This window comes from Gopherus flavomarginatus, chromosome 3, assembly GCF_025201925.1.
Source record: "Gopherus flavomarginatus isolate rGopFla2 chromosome 3, rGopFla2.mat.asm, whole genome shotgun sequence".
Lineage (NCBI taxonomy): Eukaryota > Metazoa > Chordata > Testudines > Testudinidae > Gopherus > Gopherus flavomarginatus.
This window is the reverse complement of record NC_066619.1, coordinates 200,537,396-200,556,140: the sequence shown is the minus strand read 5'-3', so window position 1 is coordinate 200,556,140 and position 18,745 is coordinate 200,537,396. Positions and strand designations below refer to the sequence as shown.

Here is an 18,745-nt window from a genome sequence, read left to right as displayed (position 1 = left end):
TCCTCCATATACTGTGTTCCATAAGGACAAGGTGCAGCTGCGACCGCACCTGGCATTCCTCCCTAAGGTCGTCTCCACCTTTCATGTTAACCAGGACATCTTCCTGCCAGTCTTTTGTCCAAAGCCGCATTCATCGCGACGAGAGCAACAGCTCCATACTTTGGATGTCTGAAGGGCTCTCGCCTTCTACATCAAGAGGACCAAGCCCTTCCAGCGCTCACCTCAGCTATTCGTGGCGGTGGCGGAACATATGAAGGGCATGGCAATCTCCTCCCAACGTATTGCATCTTGGGTTACATCGTGTATTCGGGCTTGCTATGACTTGGCTCATGCTCAGGCGGGCCATCTCACTGCCTACTCTACTCGGGCTCAAGCTTCATCTGCCGCGTTCTTGGCCCATGTTCCCATACAGGACATCTGCCGCGTGGCCGCCTGGTCTTCCATCCACACCTTTGCATCACACTACGCATTGGTCCAACAGTCTAGAGACGATTCCGCCTTCGGCTCAGCGGTCTTACATTCCGCAACGTCTCGCTCCAACCCCACCGCCTAGGTAAGGCTTGGGAATCACCTAACTGGAATGGATATGAGCAAGCACTCGAAGAAGAAAAGACGGTTACTCACCTTTGTAACTGTTCTTCTTCGAGATGTGTTGCTCATATCCATTCCACACCCGCCCTCCTTTCCCACTGTTGGAGTAGCCGGCAAGAAGGAACTGAGGAGCGGAGGGGCCGGCAGGAGTATATATCAGGCGCCATCGCGGCGCCACTCCAGGGGGCGACCTGCCGACCCACCGAGTGTTGCTAGGGTAAAAAAGTCTCCGACGAATGTGCACGCGGCGCACGAACACCTAACTGGAATGGATATGAGCAACACATCTTGAAGAACAACAGTTACAAAGGTGAGTAACCGTCTTATTCCAAACCACAATTAATGGCTCACACTTTGCATAATTACAATAGGCTTGCAGAGTTAGATTTCATATTTCTAGTTTGATACAAGAATGATACATACAGACAGATAGGATGACCACAGTCAGTAGATTATAAGCTTTTTAACGATACCTTACAAGAGACCTTTTGCATGAAGCATATTCCAGTTACATTATATTCACACTTATTAGCATATTTTCATAAAATCACATAAAGTGCAACGTCACAGAGGTATTTTTTTAAAAAAAAGAATTCATGTCTGTTGAAAATCTTTAAATATTTCTCTTCTAATTCCACTTAAGTGGAAAATAGCTTAAAAAAATAAAAATTCCCAGCAGAAGTCACAGTTGTGTATGATGCACTTACTATACAAACTGTGTATGCTTTTTCTTTTGCCAAGCTGAATCTGGAAATAAAGATGAATAAACATAACTTTAAATTTTATTATATTCAAATAAAAAATTGCTATAGGTAATGTGTGCTCAGTTAATGCTAATAAGACATTTGCTGAAACTTCTGCTAGTGTTTACAACTAGAAGTAGCTCTAAAAATGCAGTTTTAAAAAGAAATAACTAATGATGTATAAAACATTTGACTTATAGTATATTATGGGAAAAGATATTTAATGCTATATCTGATAGACCTGAATTCAAGTAGGAAGCCTAGTATAGGAAGCCTACTATAAATGACAGGAAATAATGTCATGTTCTAACTGTTCTGTTTGTTCACAGTTGCTATCATGTTCAACTTCCCAGACCCAGCAACAGTAAAAAAAGTGGTTAACTGTCTACCACGTGTTGGCATTGGCACTAGCTTTGGGCTACCACAGACCAGGTATTTTACTATGAAAGATATAAGCTACAGTTTGATTTTTCTTAATTATCTTCCTTTTTTAAACTAAATGGTTTAAAAACACAAAACAACCCACCCGCTGCACACAATTCTTTCAGTTTAGTTGTACTGCAAAATTTCAAAGGCAGAGCAGAGCTTATCTTTATTACATAATCATATGAACAGAAAGATTGAGTTTTGAGGGTTTTGGATTTCTGTCATGTTATGGAGAAAGTTGCCCTCTTACTGGTTAAGACACAGTCACTTTCCCTGTTTAAGGAGGTTAAGTTCCTTTATGCTTGTCAGCTCTGTGAAATGTAGGAGTCTGGATGGAGGATTGATTAGCTTTTGTGGCAGTTTTCAATTATATTAGGTTGACTGAGACATCTTTCAACTCTCCACAACACTTCAGCCTATCTGAAAATGGCAGTTTCTCATCAATAGGAAACTGTACACCTGTTTAGAAGTGTATAAGTTGAAGAAAGACTGAGGTAGTCATTTGATGCATTTGCCTTTCAACTCTGGAGGCCAAAGTTCAAACTTGACCTTGGGTTACAGGTGAAGTGAATTTGACAATCTCAGGCTATTTGTCTGCATCCTAAAACTGCTCCAGAATCTGGCCCAATTGACTGAGTCTTTTTAGAAGAGGATAGGCCTAGATTATCAAGAACGTTCTGAATGAAACAAAGGGGCCCAATCCCATGTCCATTCAACTACATTCACGTACATGGAATTGAATTAGGTCCCATGTACGTGGTTCCATTGTCTGCTTACAGGTGTATTTAGTCATAATCAATTATTTTACCTGCTCGCTTTCAATGAGTAAACTTTAAGAAAATAAAAAAAAAAAGGATTTCTAAGAATTTCCTTAAGAAATGGCAATATTGAGTTAATTTTATCACTGTTCTTTCTTCAAATTTGTGAAAGCTGTGGTTTTGTTTTATTTTGTGTATCAATAGGAAGAAATGAAGTGATGTTAAATATTTTGGACATGGTTTTCACAGTGATCAGAAAAAGTCCTCTATATCTTAAACCTGATCTGTAACAGAAACAACTATTATACAATCATGCTTTAAGGGAAATAAAGAACTAAACTGTGACATTTCATTAAGAATTTGGTGTTTACTGCTTGAAAAATTGAATTTAATGTATACACTTTAAAGGTACAATTAGTGCATATGCAGTTGTAATTTAATATAATACTTGTACTATAAAAATTATATATAAATTGTTAATAGTTTATCAATATTTTATCAGTAGCACAAATAAATACGTGAGCCATGGTTATTCTGTTTAATAGGTACTGGTAAAGGCTTATTCTAGATTCCTCTTAAATAATGTACTGCTGGAGTTTATAGATGTTTTTATTATGAATAGAATAGTCTTATGGAATTTTGGGATCAACCCTTTTCTGCCTGATTTATAATTTCCAGGGGATAGTTTTATAGTCTTTCTCAAACTTCAAGAAATCTGGCATCAAACTCCAATCGTTTAATTGCTTGAGTTATTTATGGCTAAATCCCCAAAGTTGCTTAGCATTTAAATCTTGAGAGTGGATTTTATAATAAAAGTCCTTCTTCATCTGATTGTTGTCTTTTATTCTCAAGAGACTTAGAAACAGACACCAAAAGATGGCTTTATTCTAAGGTGAAAATTTTAAATGCCATATAATAATTTTCTTCTTTAATAATCTACCATCTCTATAAATCATGTAGAAGTAACACATTTCAACCTCTTGGATTAGTTGAGCTTGCACAACTATAGAGATTTGTGTTGAATGTTCACAAGAATTCAGATCATGGCACATGAAAATATCCAGCCGTCAAATGATTTTTAGTCCTTTGTTCTCATTAGGTTATAAAACCATGAAAATAAACTTTAGAAATCTCCAAAATAGCAGCTGGACTTCACCAGACAAATCTAGCATAGCACTTTAACCATTAAGATAAAACATGCCTACAGTTACATGTTACTGCATTTTTCGATGTAAATTACATCTGATTTAAGGTCTAGGTATAGGGAGAATTGCCTTGCAAAGTTCATTAGAAGAGTCTGATTTGTAAAGCGCTCTAATATGTGCTGTGATTGCCGTGTAGAACCTGCTGGCATACTCCAAAAGGTACCTAGTTCATGTTAACATTAGAATGTTTTACAAATCATATCCTTCTGGCGCCCTTTAACATGCCATGTAGACAAACCCCAAGCCTGTTCTTATTTAGTAATCATAAACTAAAATATTAACAATAGTCTATGTGCTATATATGATATAACAATTTAAGTGTAATTATTCTTCCCATAAGAAGATTTTAGGCACTTAAATATTCATATTTCTATGTGATCCCTCTCCAAAGTTCCACTGCTATGAAATCCAGAAGTAAAAAGAGTGTTCCTCTGTTTTGCAGTAAAAGTAGATAGGTACAGAAGAAAGGCTTCAGGTCTTTTTAAAAGGTTTCGTATAATTTTCTCACTGTAATGATTTTGTTTTCCAGACGCATTTCTTTGGCCAGTCCACGTCAGATTTTCAAAGCTTCCAATATGACCCAGCGGTGGCAGCACAGAGAAATTTCAAACTTTGAATATCTGATGTTTCTAAACACCATAGCAGGTAATGTAAACTCCTTCAGTGATCTGCTTCAGAAAGGAAAATATTAGTGGACCAGTTACTGGTAGCACAGTTTCTTCAGGACATGAGGATGATGACTCAGTGTTAGATTCACTCCTTCATGTAAACTTTCTAAAAATAGGCCTTTTCCCATGCAACTTATAGATAATACTTTTTTCAAATTAAAACATTTCAATGATAATCCAGGTTTCCCTTCATAATCAGAGGAAGAAGAGTTTACATTGAACTGAACTTGAACAGGGTAGCCCAAAGTGCAGAAGGTCCTGGCAGTAGTGGAAAGGCAGAGAGGAGATAGTGGCCTCTTTGCTATTACCATTCTCTTTTCAATACTCACAAAACTATCTCCCTATGACAAAACAGGTTCACCTAATCCCAAGGTCTAAACATGATTGCAATCTCATATTTGCTGATGAATCATGAACACTCAGTTGGAGAGACTGAATGCTCCCATGGGCAACAAATGTCATTGTTATATGGAAAGGGTTTTCCAAGTTCACAACCACTGCAGTGCTGGAAGGCCAACCATCTCCTCCCGCAGCTAATTTATTCCTCAATCAGGGAACTGATCTAACCCCTGCTCTAGTGTCTGAAATCCTGCTTAGCTATGCTTAGTGTATGCTTCATTTAGTATATACCATTCCAGTAGATTCCAGCCAGGCCTTAATATAAGACACTATGCTGAAGTAAGTTGTCAAGGATAAAAGAACAGCACATCATTAAAAGAACACAGGCTGGGACAGCTATGTGGAATATTATTTTCCAAATATCTTGCTCTCAAAGCATTATGAAACCCCTCAATTCCCTCTACATTATTTGTGGCTTAGACTACACTGAAAGACCTGTTAGCATAGCTCCAGACCTAGATAATATGGAAATGATGGCTAGGAATAAACACCTCAACACCTACAAAGCACGATTCATAAATCAATCTGTCCTTAATTAATCGTTGCCTCACAGATGCCAAGATGCTGGCAGCTTTTATAAATAAGAAGATTGAGGTGATTTCATTGCAAGCTTGCCATCCAAATGAGATGAGTTGAACTCTTTCCTGGGGCAAACTAGCTTGGGATCCATGACACAAATTTTGTGCATCCAGTGAATGATTTCATGGGCCAAAATCCTTACTGCCGAGGAAAGGGTTTGTAATGCAGTATCGAGAGAGCAAAGTGAGGTAGTGGTACCTGTTGTTTAAACTAGAAGGAGTAAAAAAGATAATGTTATGGAACAAAGGGAAGGCTAAATTATTCATGTTTGGGGTAGCAAGGCTCCCTTTACCTTTATTAAACACACACCTACACCCATCAGGCAAGGTGGCATTTCAAAAGGCCTGACTCTGGAGCTTGGCTATGGACCAGGCTATGCTTGTCTATAAGAATGGGCTCTGGAAGCTCCAATATCCCGACCAATGTAAACCTACTCCTAAAACTACCCAAGATCCACAAACCCGGAAATCCTGGACGCCCCATCATCTCGGGCATTGGCACTCTCACTGAAGGACTGTCTGGATATATGGACTCTCTACTCAGACCTTATGCCATCAGCACTCCCAGCTATCTCCGTGACACCACTGATTTCCTGAGGAAACTACAATGCATTGGTCACCTCCCAGAAAACACCATCCTAGCCACCATGGATGTAGAGGCTCTCTACACAAACATCCCACACACAGATGGAATACAAGCTGTCAGGAACACTATCGCTGATGATGCCACAGCACAACTGGCTGCTGAGCTCTGTGCCTTTATACTTACACACAACTATTTCAAATTTGATGACATTATATATCTCCAGATCAGTGGCACTGCTATGGGCACCCGCATGGTCCCACAATATGCCAATATCTTTATGGCCGACCTGGAACAACGCTTCCTCAGCTCTCGTCCACTCATGCCCCTTCTCTACCTATGCTACATTGATGACATCTTCATCATCTGGACCCATGGGAAGGAGACTCTGGAAAAATTCCACCATGATTTCAACAGCTTCCACCCCACCATCAACCTCAGCCTGAACCAATCTACACGGGAGGTCCACTTTCTTGACACCACGGTGCAAATAAGTGATGGTCACATTAACACCACCCTATATCGAAAACCTACCAACCGCTATGCCTACCTTCATGCCTCCAGCTTCCATCCTGGACACATCACAAGATCCATTGTCTACAGCCAAGCACTGAGGTACAACCGCATCTGCTCTAACCCCTCAGACAGAGACCAACACCTACAAAATCTCCACCAAGCATTCTCAAAACTACAATACCCGCACGAGGAAATAAGGAAACAGATCAACAGAGCCAGACGTGTACCCAGAAGCCTCCTACTGCAAGACAAACCCAAGAAAGAAACCAACAGGACTCCACTGGCCATCACATACAGCCCCCAGCTAAAACCCCTCCAACGCATCATCAAGGATCTACAACCCATCCTGGACAATGATCCCACACTTTCACAGGCCTTGGGTGGCAGGCCAGTCCTTGCCCACAGACAACCTGCCAACCTGAAACATATTCTCACCAGTAACTGCACACCGCACCATAATAACTCTAGCTCAGGAACCAATCCATGCAACAAACCTCCATGCCAACTCTGCCCACATATCTACACCAGCGACACCATCACAGGACCTAACCAGATCAGCCACACCATCACTGGTTCATTCACCTGCACATCCACCAATGTAATATACGCCATCATATGCCAGCAAGGCCCCTCTGCTATGTACATCGGCCAAACTGGACAGTCTCTACGGAAAAGGATAAATGGACACAAATCAGACATTAGGAATGGCAATATACAAAAACCTGTAGGAGAGCACTTCAACCTCCCTGGCCACACTATAGCAGACCTTAAGGTGGCCATCCTGCAGCAAAAAAACTTCAGGACCAGACTTCAAAGAGAAACTGCTGAGCTTCAGTTCATCTGCAAATTTGACACCATCAGCTCAGGATTGAACAAAGACTGTGAATGGCTTGCCAACTACAGAAACAGTTTCTCCTCTCATGGTTTTCACACCTCAACTGCTAGAACAGGGCCTCATCCTCCCTGATTGAACTGACCTCGTTATCTCTAGCATATATATACCTGCCCCTGAATATTTCCACCACATGCATCTGAAGAAGTGGGTATTCACCCACAAAAGCTCATGCTCCAAAACGTCTGTTAGTCTATAAGGTGCCACAGGATTCTTTGCTGCTTTTACTACTCCTTCCTGAGGCAGCCAGGAGGTGGTACTGTGTGAAGCATCCCACTGTGCAAGACAGAGATTAACGAAGCTGAGAGAGTTCATAGAAGAACAAAAAGAATTTTCAGGGGACTTTGAAGGGAATGATTAATAAGGAAATAGTAAGGGCTATATAAATCTATAAATGTAAATTTCCTTAGGAAAAATATGTAATGTGGTGTGTTTGTGCCATTGTTAGGGGTAATGGGATGAAACCAAGAAAAGAAAATTTAGGCAGAGTATTAGAAACCATTTCCTGGCAATGAGATAGATTAGGCTGTGAAATAGTCACCCTGGGACGGTTGTGGAAGTTGTCACTTGAGACTTTTAAAAGAAAACTGGACAAAACACTAGAAACTGTGGTGTTGGAAATAATCCTGCATTGGCAGGAAGATGGTTTGAATTATCTAACTTTTAGGATTCAATGAAAAGCAAAGACTATAATTTCACGATATATAAACATAATAACATTGCAATGTATCCATCAAGATGAGAACTAGAAACAATTTTGGTAGCATATTTTGTTTTCACCAGTTTAGTCCAACTGATAGACTAAATTAAGCACAAATGTAGAAATGAAATTTAAATACTTCAGGCCACATTTTTCAGTCTAAGTTTTTAAGTGTTCATAAGGTTAGTGGAGAATTCCCTTTATGCATGTGAATTTCTGATGGCAGACAGCTGGTGGATGTGACTTGTGCCAGTGTCATGCAGCTCAAAATCTAATATCTGTATCTCTCCCTTCTCCAGTGCATCCAAGTGTTGCACAACTGGGATGGAGAATCTGCCACTTTATTTCTATGCCCGAAGGTCATTGGCCTTTTCTATTCTTATAGTCAGTTCAATTTAGAGTAGGCTAGAAGATTAGATTATAGATCTGTACAAAAAACAAAAAATAAAAAGATATATATATATATATAAATGAATGCATTTAACTGTCACTTTTTATAGCGTGCAAGAGAGTTGACAATTAAAGTTGAATGGACCACAATATTTAAAATGGAATACTGGCAATCCAATAAAACTTTTTCATATCCTTTTCAACAAAGAAAATTCAGACATTACAATTGTAAAAGATTTATAATAAAAAAGCATTTCTTTTGGTGGTTATCAAATGATATAATAAATCATATCTCCAAGGTCAGTATTTTGTTTTATTGCCTTTAAATAAAGTGTTGTTTTTGTTTTCACCAGGACGTACTTACAATGACTTAAATCAGTATCCTGTATTCCCCTGGGTTATCACTAACTATGAATCAGAAGAGTTGGACCTTACACTTCCTAGCAACTTCAGGGATTTGTCAAAGGTATGTGTCATCAGAGATGATATGTTTTCAGTAACTGTCACACTAGCTTAAATTGTTTTGAAGGGAGGGATAGCTCAGTGGTTTGAGCATTGGCCTGCTAAACCAAGGGCTGTGAGTTCAATCCTTGAGGGGGCCGTTTAGGGATCTGGGGCAAAAATCTGTCTGGGGATTGGTCCTGCTTGTGAGATATATTAATATTGTTAAATGTGCAACCATTAGCAGAATATCATATTTACACACAGGTACTGCTAATAGGTAGAGGACCAACTGTATTTTATGGGAAAACGAGTTATTGATATGCATATTATTTCCACTGATATCATTTTAAGACTATTTTTAATAGAAGATGCCTTCGGTTGTAGAACATACATGCAGTTAGTTTGAACATTTCTTTTTAAGTTAGAAACACTAACAGAGAAAAGCATGTCTGGTAAGGACTAAAGATCAGCCAAGTCCATTCATTGGGTTTTTGATGAAAATCCTTTCTTCTTAGTAGGTAGATCCTGTGATGGTGTTATGCCTTAAGTATTTCCTGGGTCATGTCCTTATTCCCAGTGTGTAAAAAAGACTATTTTCTCTGTCCCTTTGGATGTCCCCTTTAGGTACCGTAAGTACCTACTATAATGAAGGTACCCTTTTTTTCTCTCCAGAGTTCGATATGCCTTTCTTCATACAACTCTTCCTCCATACCCATAAATTTAGTCTTGCTGCTTTTTTTGTACTTGATTCAAACTGTTAAGGTATTCTTTCTTAAGTGAACAAATGTGGGTACCTTATTGCATTTGCAAATGTGGACTCATTAAGCTTTATACAATGGAGTCATTATCTCTTGTTTTATATTTGCTCTCTCCATTTATTCAGCCTCATGGACTGTATGATTTATTTGCAACTTCAATATACTAGACCTTAACTTCCATATGGTAGTATAGTATTCTAAACTGGTTTCTGTGTGTCTTCGTTTTATAGGACTGACTCAAGAAATGCTAATTTTATTTAAATTTCTATTGCATTAGTTTATTGAATGTCTTGGTGAGATCTAGGTAAAAATCACCCCATTATCCACTGTCCTTCTTTCAATAAAGTTTTGTCATGTCATCAAAATAATTCTGTCAGATAATTCTGATCATAACCACTGCTGGATATCACTTAATTTACTTGTAGAACAGTTAGAATGGTTTGCTCCCATTATTATATTTAGAAATTTACATTGAGAGGTAAGTATTGAGGGATTCTGTGAGGTCTTCCCTTGTGATTTCGTGTGCACGCATGAGCATTGCTGGAGTTCTAACTGGTGAGATGTATGTGTGTCTAGATTCTAACATTAGCTTGCTGATGTTTCTATTCTGTAACATTTTCTTAAATGTGAATGTTTATAGATATTTTACAGTAAAATTTCTTGGGAAATATTTCTTATATTACTCCCACCTACAATGCCAAAATCATACACTACTGCCAATTTGGAAAAATACCAATGGGAAAAAATGGTGTTCAGTTATGACACTCAGGAGAATAAAATGCAGACTCAGGGATGGATTTAAAATGACATTCCACAACTTTATTAACACTTTAACTTTAAGCCAGCTCCTCCCCCAGCTTTTCATGATCTTAAATATCAGATATTTACTTGGGTTTAGTGTGGTATTAAAAGCCCATATGCAATACAAATTATTATTAATAACAATACCATATTAGCATTATTCAGAGTAGGCCCATAACTGCTAGGATTTGCCTACCTCCTAATCCTCTGTCCTTTGTACTGGGGATAACAGTACATATAAGAAGTGTACTGCTCCCAATTAAGGTCTCCTTTTTGTTCCTAGAAGCTAATAGGGTCCATGAGTTACCACATAGATTCTTACTCATGTTTACCCTGGGATCTGGTGCCTTTGAGCCTCTGACCTACACTGGATAATAGTCAGAAGTTACTATTATGAACTCAATTTATTGAACTTAGTACTTTGAAATTTTTATTCTTTATTAGTCTAAAACTGGGCCACCAGGGAACTGCAGTGAAGGCAAAGCAACCCACCGACATCTTCCCAATCTTTCTTGGAGGGAAAAATTGCTTCCAGATCCCCAAAATTGGTGTTGTGGAGCAAAAGGCAGCCATGTTGGGTAGAAGAAACTGGTTAACTTAGTCAGAAAGCTGGAGGAAAAAATGGTAGTTAATTGCAACCTGATGTCTTCAAATGTATATTAATCACGATGAGTTTTAATTATATGGAAAGTGTACAGGAAAAGGAACCAGCCAGTTGCTAGCAAAAAGAATCTAAAAAAGGTGAGAGACACAGGAGAAAACATTTTCAAACATCTTATTTTTCCTTTTATCCTATGTTGTACTGTTTTTATTTGTTTAATTATTAAACAATCTGCTTGAAAATCTCAAGAAAAGTCAGGCTTTGCCCACAGCTTATGTGTTGTAAATTTAGGGAAGATGCACTCTGTTCTTTGTACAAAACTGAAAGGGAGGAATCTTTCAAGTGCAAAACTAAACCATATTGTGCTATAATAATACTAATCAACAGAATTGATAAATTTGACTAGCTAACTTGATTTGGCTCACAATATTCTTTCTTGACACGTTTGACAAATAATCTCACATAGATTTTTATATTTGACAACCCTTTTGAAGTTAAAGTATCAATATTTTGAAGGAATTTTAGTTGTAGAAAAAATCCATCTGCAATGTAATGAACACTTTATTGTTGATTTCTAGATGAAAAACTACCTTATTATGGAATTGAATATGAGTGCATATTAATCGAAGGCTAAAAAATATTACAGGGATGTTAAAATTAGTTCAGAACCAACCTGCATAAACCCCAAAAATTGAGAGTTAAGGGTACAATTAAAAGAAATCCAAACATATCAAGGTAAGAAATGCACAGTTAAAGCACTGAAACAAGCTTAATTCTGTACTGTAGTGATGCCAGGCAATAATCATGCAATTAAGCCATTTTAAATATTTTAGATTCCTGATCAAAATAAATTGACTTTTAAAGATGCATTCGATTTTTATCATATTTTCCCTTAATTATGTCACTGTAGTGCTCTTTCCTCAGTTTTCCCTGCCAGTGTTGTGAACCTAAGAGCCACTTATGTGAACTGGCAAAGGGCACACTCAACACAAGGTTGTCAAAATATTTAGCCATACAGTGACTTGTAAGGTGTCATGTAAAAACTGATGGCATCATAAATATCATTGTACAATGTACGTACATGTTGTGAATAAAGTTATGTATGTTTGCTGGAGATATGTTTTGGAAGAAGTTGATAAGCAAGCCTGTCCTTGACAAAGGAATGTATATTTCTGGCTGCCTGACTTGATTACAAGCGAAGGACAATGAAAGAACATTTACATCTACTGTAAACAAAGTGGTTAAGTCAATTGAAAAAAAAACAAACTGACCTGAGGATGAGGAAGGGACTTGGTGCCTGAACAAGCAGCAGGGGAGTCCTCACTTTCTGTTTTGTACAAAGAACAGAGTGCATCTTCCCTAAATTTACAACAAATAAGCTGTGGGCAAAGCCTGACTTTTCTTGAGATTTTCAAGCAGATTGTTTAATTTTGTCTAGCGTTACTTTTCAAAGAATACATTTCAAGGGGTTTCTGGACTTTGAAGAAAAAGGACTCTCCTGTTATCTGTCACAAAGGACAAAGAAATAAGCACCTTCTGATTCTGTGAATGGTGGATCCTACTGCCTGAAGCAGGGGCGGCTCTAGCCATTTCGCCGCTCCAAGCACGGTGGCATGCCGCGGGGGGCGCTCTGCCAGTCGCTGGTCCCGCGGCTCTGGTGGATGTCCCGCAGGCGTGCTTCCGGATGCTCCACCGAAGCCGCGGGACCAGCAGACCCTCCGCAGAGACGCCTATGGGAGGTCCACCGGAGCCGCAGGACCAGCGGACCCTCCGCAGGCACGCCTGCGGGAAGTCCACTGGAGCTGCCTGCCGCCCTCCCGGCGACCGGCAGAGCGCCTCCCGCGGCGTGCCGCCCCAAGCACGTGCTTGGTGTGCTGAGGCCTGGAGCCACCCCTAGCCTGGAGGGCTGGACATGCTCATAGCTTGATGTAAATGAGAAAGCTGCTTAGGGAAAGATTGCACTCGCTGAAGTTAGGTTTTAGACACTAGAAAGTGTGTGGGTTTTGGTTTTTTGTTTTTTTTGGTAACTATACCTGTTTCTATTTTTCTTTTGCTTAGTATCACTTAAATCTATGTTCTTTATTAATATACTTATTCTTAGTTTTACTATAAAGCATCTCAGTACTGTTTCCGTGAGTGTCCAGTGAGAGGGACTGGATAGTACAGAGGGACGTCTCAGGGAAGCTTGAGAACTAGAGTTCACTGAATGTTACCTGCAAGGTAAAGTTTAGATAGCCAGAATCTTGATGAGTTTGCTGGTAAGGTAGACAGACTGGTGTAGTAGGGAGCTGTCGTATAGTTTAAGCTTCAGCAATACCTTCTCTTGCTAAGGTGGAGAAATGACATGGTGACTTATTCTGGGTTCCATGAAGCAAGTGTTACAAGTGTCACCTCAGTCTGCAGCGAAGCCAAGATAAAAGTGCCATGGGAAACTTTTCAAGCACTGAGAAGTGACAGTTGGACACTAATCTATCACTCAGAACTCTGGGTGCATGTGATCAGTCTCTCTCATACCCCTGAGTTGTTACAACCAATAGATTATTTTCATGCAAATTAATTGCAGAGGAAAGGGCGGTGATTCGTTGAGTTACCTCTGATGCTAGAAAGGCAAATGCAAGAATTACATGAGCCTCTCTGTAGCTTATATAATGATACAAATTGATACCAGTCATTATTAATTTCTTAATTATAACCTAATTTCTTCAAATATAACACATTCTCAATATTTCAATTAATTTTAACTATCTGGAAAATGTGAAATGTTTGTTTTTCTATTATTACGATACTTTGGCACCAAAAAAAGGCTGGCAAAGATACTAAAATTTTTAAAGGACTTGGTTTTTAATCAATCTTTTATTCATAACCTAACAGATTTACTTGTAAATTCTCTGAAAATTCATTTTGTACTTAAAGTTCTGTTAGTTTGGGAAGGGTAGAGTGTGTTTTTCTTAATAAAATAGAAGTTGAATCCCTGCATTTAAGTGCAAAATGGAACTTATCCTTAAGTATGGTATCATGACTAGTGCTTCTGTAACTGTGGTCAGAGAACTGAAAGATTTCATTTTATTGTCTTGTGTCCGTCATGCTTACTTAAAATACAGTGAGTCCATGTTTTCCATTTCAGCATTGACCTATTGAGCAAGGTTGTGCCTCCTGAGAAACTTTTTTTTTACTTTTCCAGCACAAAAGTATTGTAAAGCTCCCCAAACTGGGTAGCTGAGGACTTCTCAAGTATGGAAAAATCCTTAAGGAGTATAAAGTCAGCACAGTCACTCACTATACCTCCAAGATACAGGAGTTGTATCCGAGGAAAGCGTATTCTGAGAATACACAGCTAGTGTCCCTGTGGAGGCTATTACCTGCCATTGCAGCTTAAAGCAACCCTAAAGCTGCTCTAACTTATGCTGGGCACTATACTAGCCCCCATCACTCTTAGGGATCACTCTTGTTTATGCATTGAGTGATGGTATAGTCTGTTTACTTTTGATGACAGTGATGTTGAAGATTGCTAAATATTTTTTTAGCCATGGGTAAAGCAAAGAATTCTCTTCCTGGTTGGATGGCCAAATAATACAAGTCCAAAGGGAATGGTGGTCTTGTGTACGAGAGATACCTCTTAACTGTCCTTGGCATAAGCATTTGAGAATATTTAAAAAAAATAATCCCAAAGGATAATAAAACAGATAGACATGCTATCTAGGGAAGATAGTAATGTGTTAATTAAAAAAGAAAAAGTAAAAGTAATCTTGTTCATGTTGCAAGTCCACTTTCAGACAACATATTAAATTCTTAGTAACATTTTACCATTGAGTGGTGATTTATTGCCGTTGTCTCCTATTCACTATTTGGATAGTGTATGTATGTATATACCTAACATGCATCTTCCCTTACCTATCAGTGTTTAACTGCTGTTGATCAGACAACACTTCTTTATCTGTTAAATTTTAAGTGCTGTTTCTGATGAATGCCAGTGCTTTTGATGTGCTCTGCAACAGATACAAGAATGAATATGCCGTCTATATGTTACAGATGCAGTAATTCAGATCTTGGTTGCTGTATAGATCTTTCTAGCTGCATGGCCCACATATAGGTTATATTTTGAACCTTTTCTTTCTCGCTGGTGGTAGGTTCACAGTACTTGATCGAACAGCATTAGCCAGCAGCATATTGTTAATAACCACTGCTGTAATGGAAGATAATATGTAAAGACAGTACATTATGGATCTTACACTGCATGTCATTCTTTTAATTTTGGGAAGGAAGATTAAAAATCAAAGCATAAATTATTTTTTACTATTATGAACTTTTAAACTGTAAAAGACTTTTGAAAATATTTCAAGTTATGAGGCTCTGGTAACACTTTTCATTTAACATTCACATGATATTAACAAATACAACTTCAGAATGTTTGTAGTTATTTTGATACAGAAAAAAAGAATAAACAAGGGAAATTTTTGTTAAAACATCAAAACAAATAAAAATGCAAGCTTTGGGCAAAGGTTACCCGATGAAGGAATATTTTGGACCTCTTGTACATGGTAAAAAATTTATTGGTCCACAGCAAGTTATTAATTACCTTTTTTTTGTTTTATACCTCCACAGTATTAAATGTACAGCGTTAGTCTGATCAAGTAATGCATTGAAATAATTAATTGTAATTTAAAATGTGAAATAATATATCGGTCAGTGAATTTATGTTCAAAACAGTTTGATTTTTTGGCACTAAAATATGTATAGTACACTGTTTATATTTATTACCTATTATATCCATGCCTAAATATTATAACTTTAAATGTTTATCACTTTGATCGACAAACCTAAGTGGCGGCCTTGTTTATATATTAACTAGTTCTGCACAGTTAGTACAGATTTAAATAACTGCAATGTATAGGTTAAACCCACACTTTATATAAGCAGCTTCTGATGACATTGTTTTTAACATCAGTCACACAATGATAAACCAAAGCAACTGAAATGGATTGTGGTTAATATTACTGTCAGTGTTCCAAATACTCCTGACAAATACCAGCAACATACCACCTGTCAGTTATCCTGCTCCAACTGGAGTGTTTATTCCTTAAGAGGTGATTATGGTTAGGAATTAACATTACATGTTTTACTTATAAGCAGTACATATTTTATTTATGTAGCATATAGTGTTTTATACCAGAATAATTCCCATCTTCTATACTACTTCCATCATCCAAAAGTACATTTTTTCCTTTTCCTCCTTCAATTCAGGCAATAAATTGTGATGTGCCTCTGGGCTTGGGGTAGAGAAAGAATATAGAAATAACTACTACTTGGAAAATTCTGAGATACGAAAGGAGGACTTTTTATGGTTGAAAATCCACCCTAAGTGTGTTTAAGACCCTTAACACACAAGTAAGCTGGGCTGTTGATAACTTCTTTACACCACTTTTGTAAGACTATAAATTTACCTCATTAGAGGAAGATTATTAAAACTCTCTTGAATCTTCATCTGTCTTCACTTCAGCTGCATGTGTACCTCATAATGTTTTACTCTTTTTTTTATCATTTTCATGCAGTATGGGATAAATCATCGTATTTAGATATCTGCAATGTTTGTATTTTACAGTGGGTACAATAACGTCTGTTCCATCTAACTGTACAAAAGCAACAAATAGCTTGCACATTCAGTGAACTGAGGTGTTTAATTGGTATGTGGGAGCAATGGATAGAAAAATATACTTGGACTAGAAGTAATAGATTTTTTGGTGAGTTATGCTAGGATAATGTACCTGTCCCATTGTCCTAGCATAAACTTCAATAATGGGCATTTCTCCTTTGATGCTTCTTAGTGTCAATCCCACTGTAGGTGTACCTGTGTCTCATGTGCATAAGATCAGACTCTTTTGAACATCAGTGTCAGTCAGCGCTGCACATGTGCCCTGTGCCTCCTCATGTTCCTAAGTGAGGGCATAGAGGTTGTGACCCTCCCTTCGTTCCCTCTTAAAACCAGTGGCATTGAGATTCGACATCTAGCAAATGCCTAACCCACTTCTTTTCTTGGAGACTTGTGAAGAAATCTTCATCTTCACAGTTCATTTATTTGAACAATTCCCATCCCTGAAAAAGGGAAGAAAAGTTACCTGAGACTCCTACTCCACTGAACACTTGTGTATAGCAGTGCAAGGGGCTCCATGACAACTACCACATCTAATGGCAAATGTCAAACCCTTAAAGTTCTCTTCTGCCTAGGGGAGAGCAACGTCCCAGAAGATGCTCCATGTGCAAGTCCTTCTCTGTCAGGTTCTGCAAATCCAGGGATGCTTGGCTCAAGCAATATTTGCTAGAGCATTCCATATAGGTCACTTCAGACACAGAGATGGCTGTCGCTACTCAGGCAAGCCTAATAAACCAACTTCAGCCAGTGCTCCTTTGAGCATACATCACAACCTGAGATTGGGCAGTGAAAAGAAGAAGACTTCAACACTGACCACGTCAACATCTGCGAAGTCTGCAGCATCAGAAACCTTAGTATTGACAGCTTCAGCTCTGGAACCTGCACTGACTGCTGTGGTGCCAGCATCTCAGGCAGTAAAATCAGTACCTGTCCCTATAAATAAAGATTTTACTCACTCATGGAGTGAGATAGAGCCCCAATATAGCCAAATGTGAAGGGAATCCCAGAAGGAAGACACACATCAGTCCTTGAAGGACAGATCATCTGAGTCCTCGCCCAGCCCAGCAATGGCACAGTGAATGGAGGACTTGGTACTGACCATGATGGATCCCACCAAAGGCCCAGGATACATACTAGAGGATTCTAGAAGAAAAGATACAAGGGACCTCCAGAATTGTTTCCTGTGCTGAAGACATGGCCCCAGTGTCACACCATCTGACAGCATCACCATTCAGAGAGAAAAAGTAGTTGCCAGCATTGAGTAGAGATCCCTTCAGAGAGTGACACCACGGAGGGCACCAGGTAGCTGTCGTTCAGAACTCAGTCCCAGATTGGGCATGAGTGCCACTAATCTCAACCAGGCCAACATCCATACGTCATGCCACTTTGGACATAAAGGCCTTACTGGGGACCATCATCGTGCACATCCAGGAGCAGATCTCCCTCCCACGTTTCCATAAAGAGGAGGAGATTCCATTCCACAGTGGCATCATTAACCAAGCCAGCCACTGTTGAGCCAAAGAGGCCCTCTGGGAGCAAGAGAGATCTGTCTCTCTTCACTCAAGAAATTGTCCTTATCGCCATATGACACGACACCAGTCCCGGGACTGGTGATAAGTAGCTTTAAAGCATTTCAGGATTTCCTGTCGCACATTGTGGAGACACTGGAAAGAGAAGTTCAGCCAACTCTTTGTTACCTTGAGCATGACAATGCTGGCTAGTATTGACTTCTCTATTAAAGAGGGGATCCTGAAACTGGCTAAAGGATTGTGGCAGACACTGGCCGCTCTTCCTCCCACTGTGAAAAGAGTGGAGAAGAGATATCAGGTGCCCCCCAAAGGGCTTTGAACACTCTTATGCCAGTCGAGACTCAGGATCTCTGGTGGTTTTGGTAATACACGAAAAATTGAAGTTTATGAAAGATGCATGTAAAGATAAAAATAAATTTGGACCCTTCAGGGCACAAAGCATATTTATCAACTTCACTTTATCCTGGGGGTGAACTCCTAGGTCCTGGTTCCCAAATACTGTTTCCTCACTTAATA

General features: G+C 38.9%; 1 protein-coding gene across 5 annotated transcripts in view; it reads left to right on the top strand.

The window, feature by feature from the left end:
* The window catches only part of LRBA (LPS responsive beige-like anchor protein), a 590,754-nt gene that overhangs the window by 401,358 nt on the left and 170,651 nt on the right, over positions 1–18,745 (top strand). For all 5 annotated transcript variants that reach the window (XM_050946210.1, XM_050946208.1, XM_050946209.1 and 2 more), the window contains 3 exons: positions 1,664–1,766; positions 4,253–4,368; positions 8,803–8,915. In XM_050946210.1, coding sequence (XP_050802167.1) covers positions 1,664–1,766; positions 4,253–4,368; positions 8,803–8,915 — 332 coding nt within the window. The remainder of the gene's footprint in view (positions 1–1,663; positions 1,767–4,252; positions 4,369–8,802; positions 8,916–18,745) is intronic.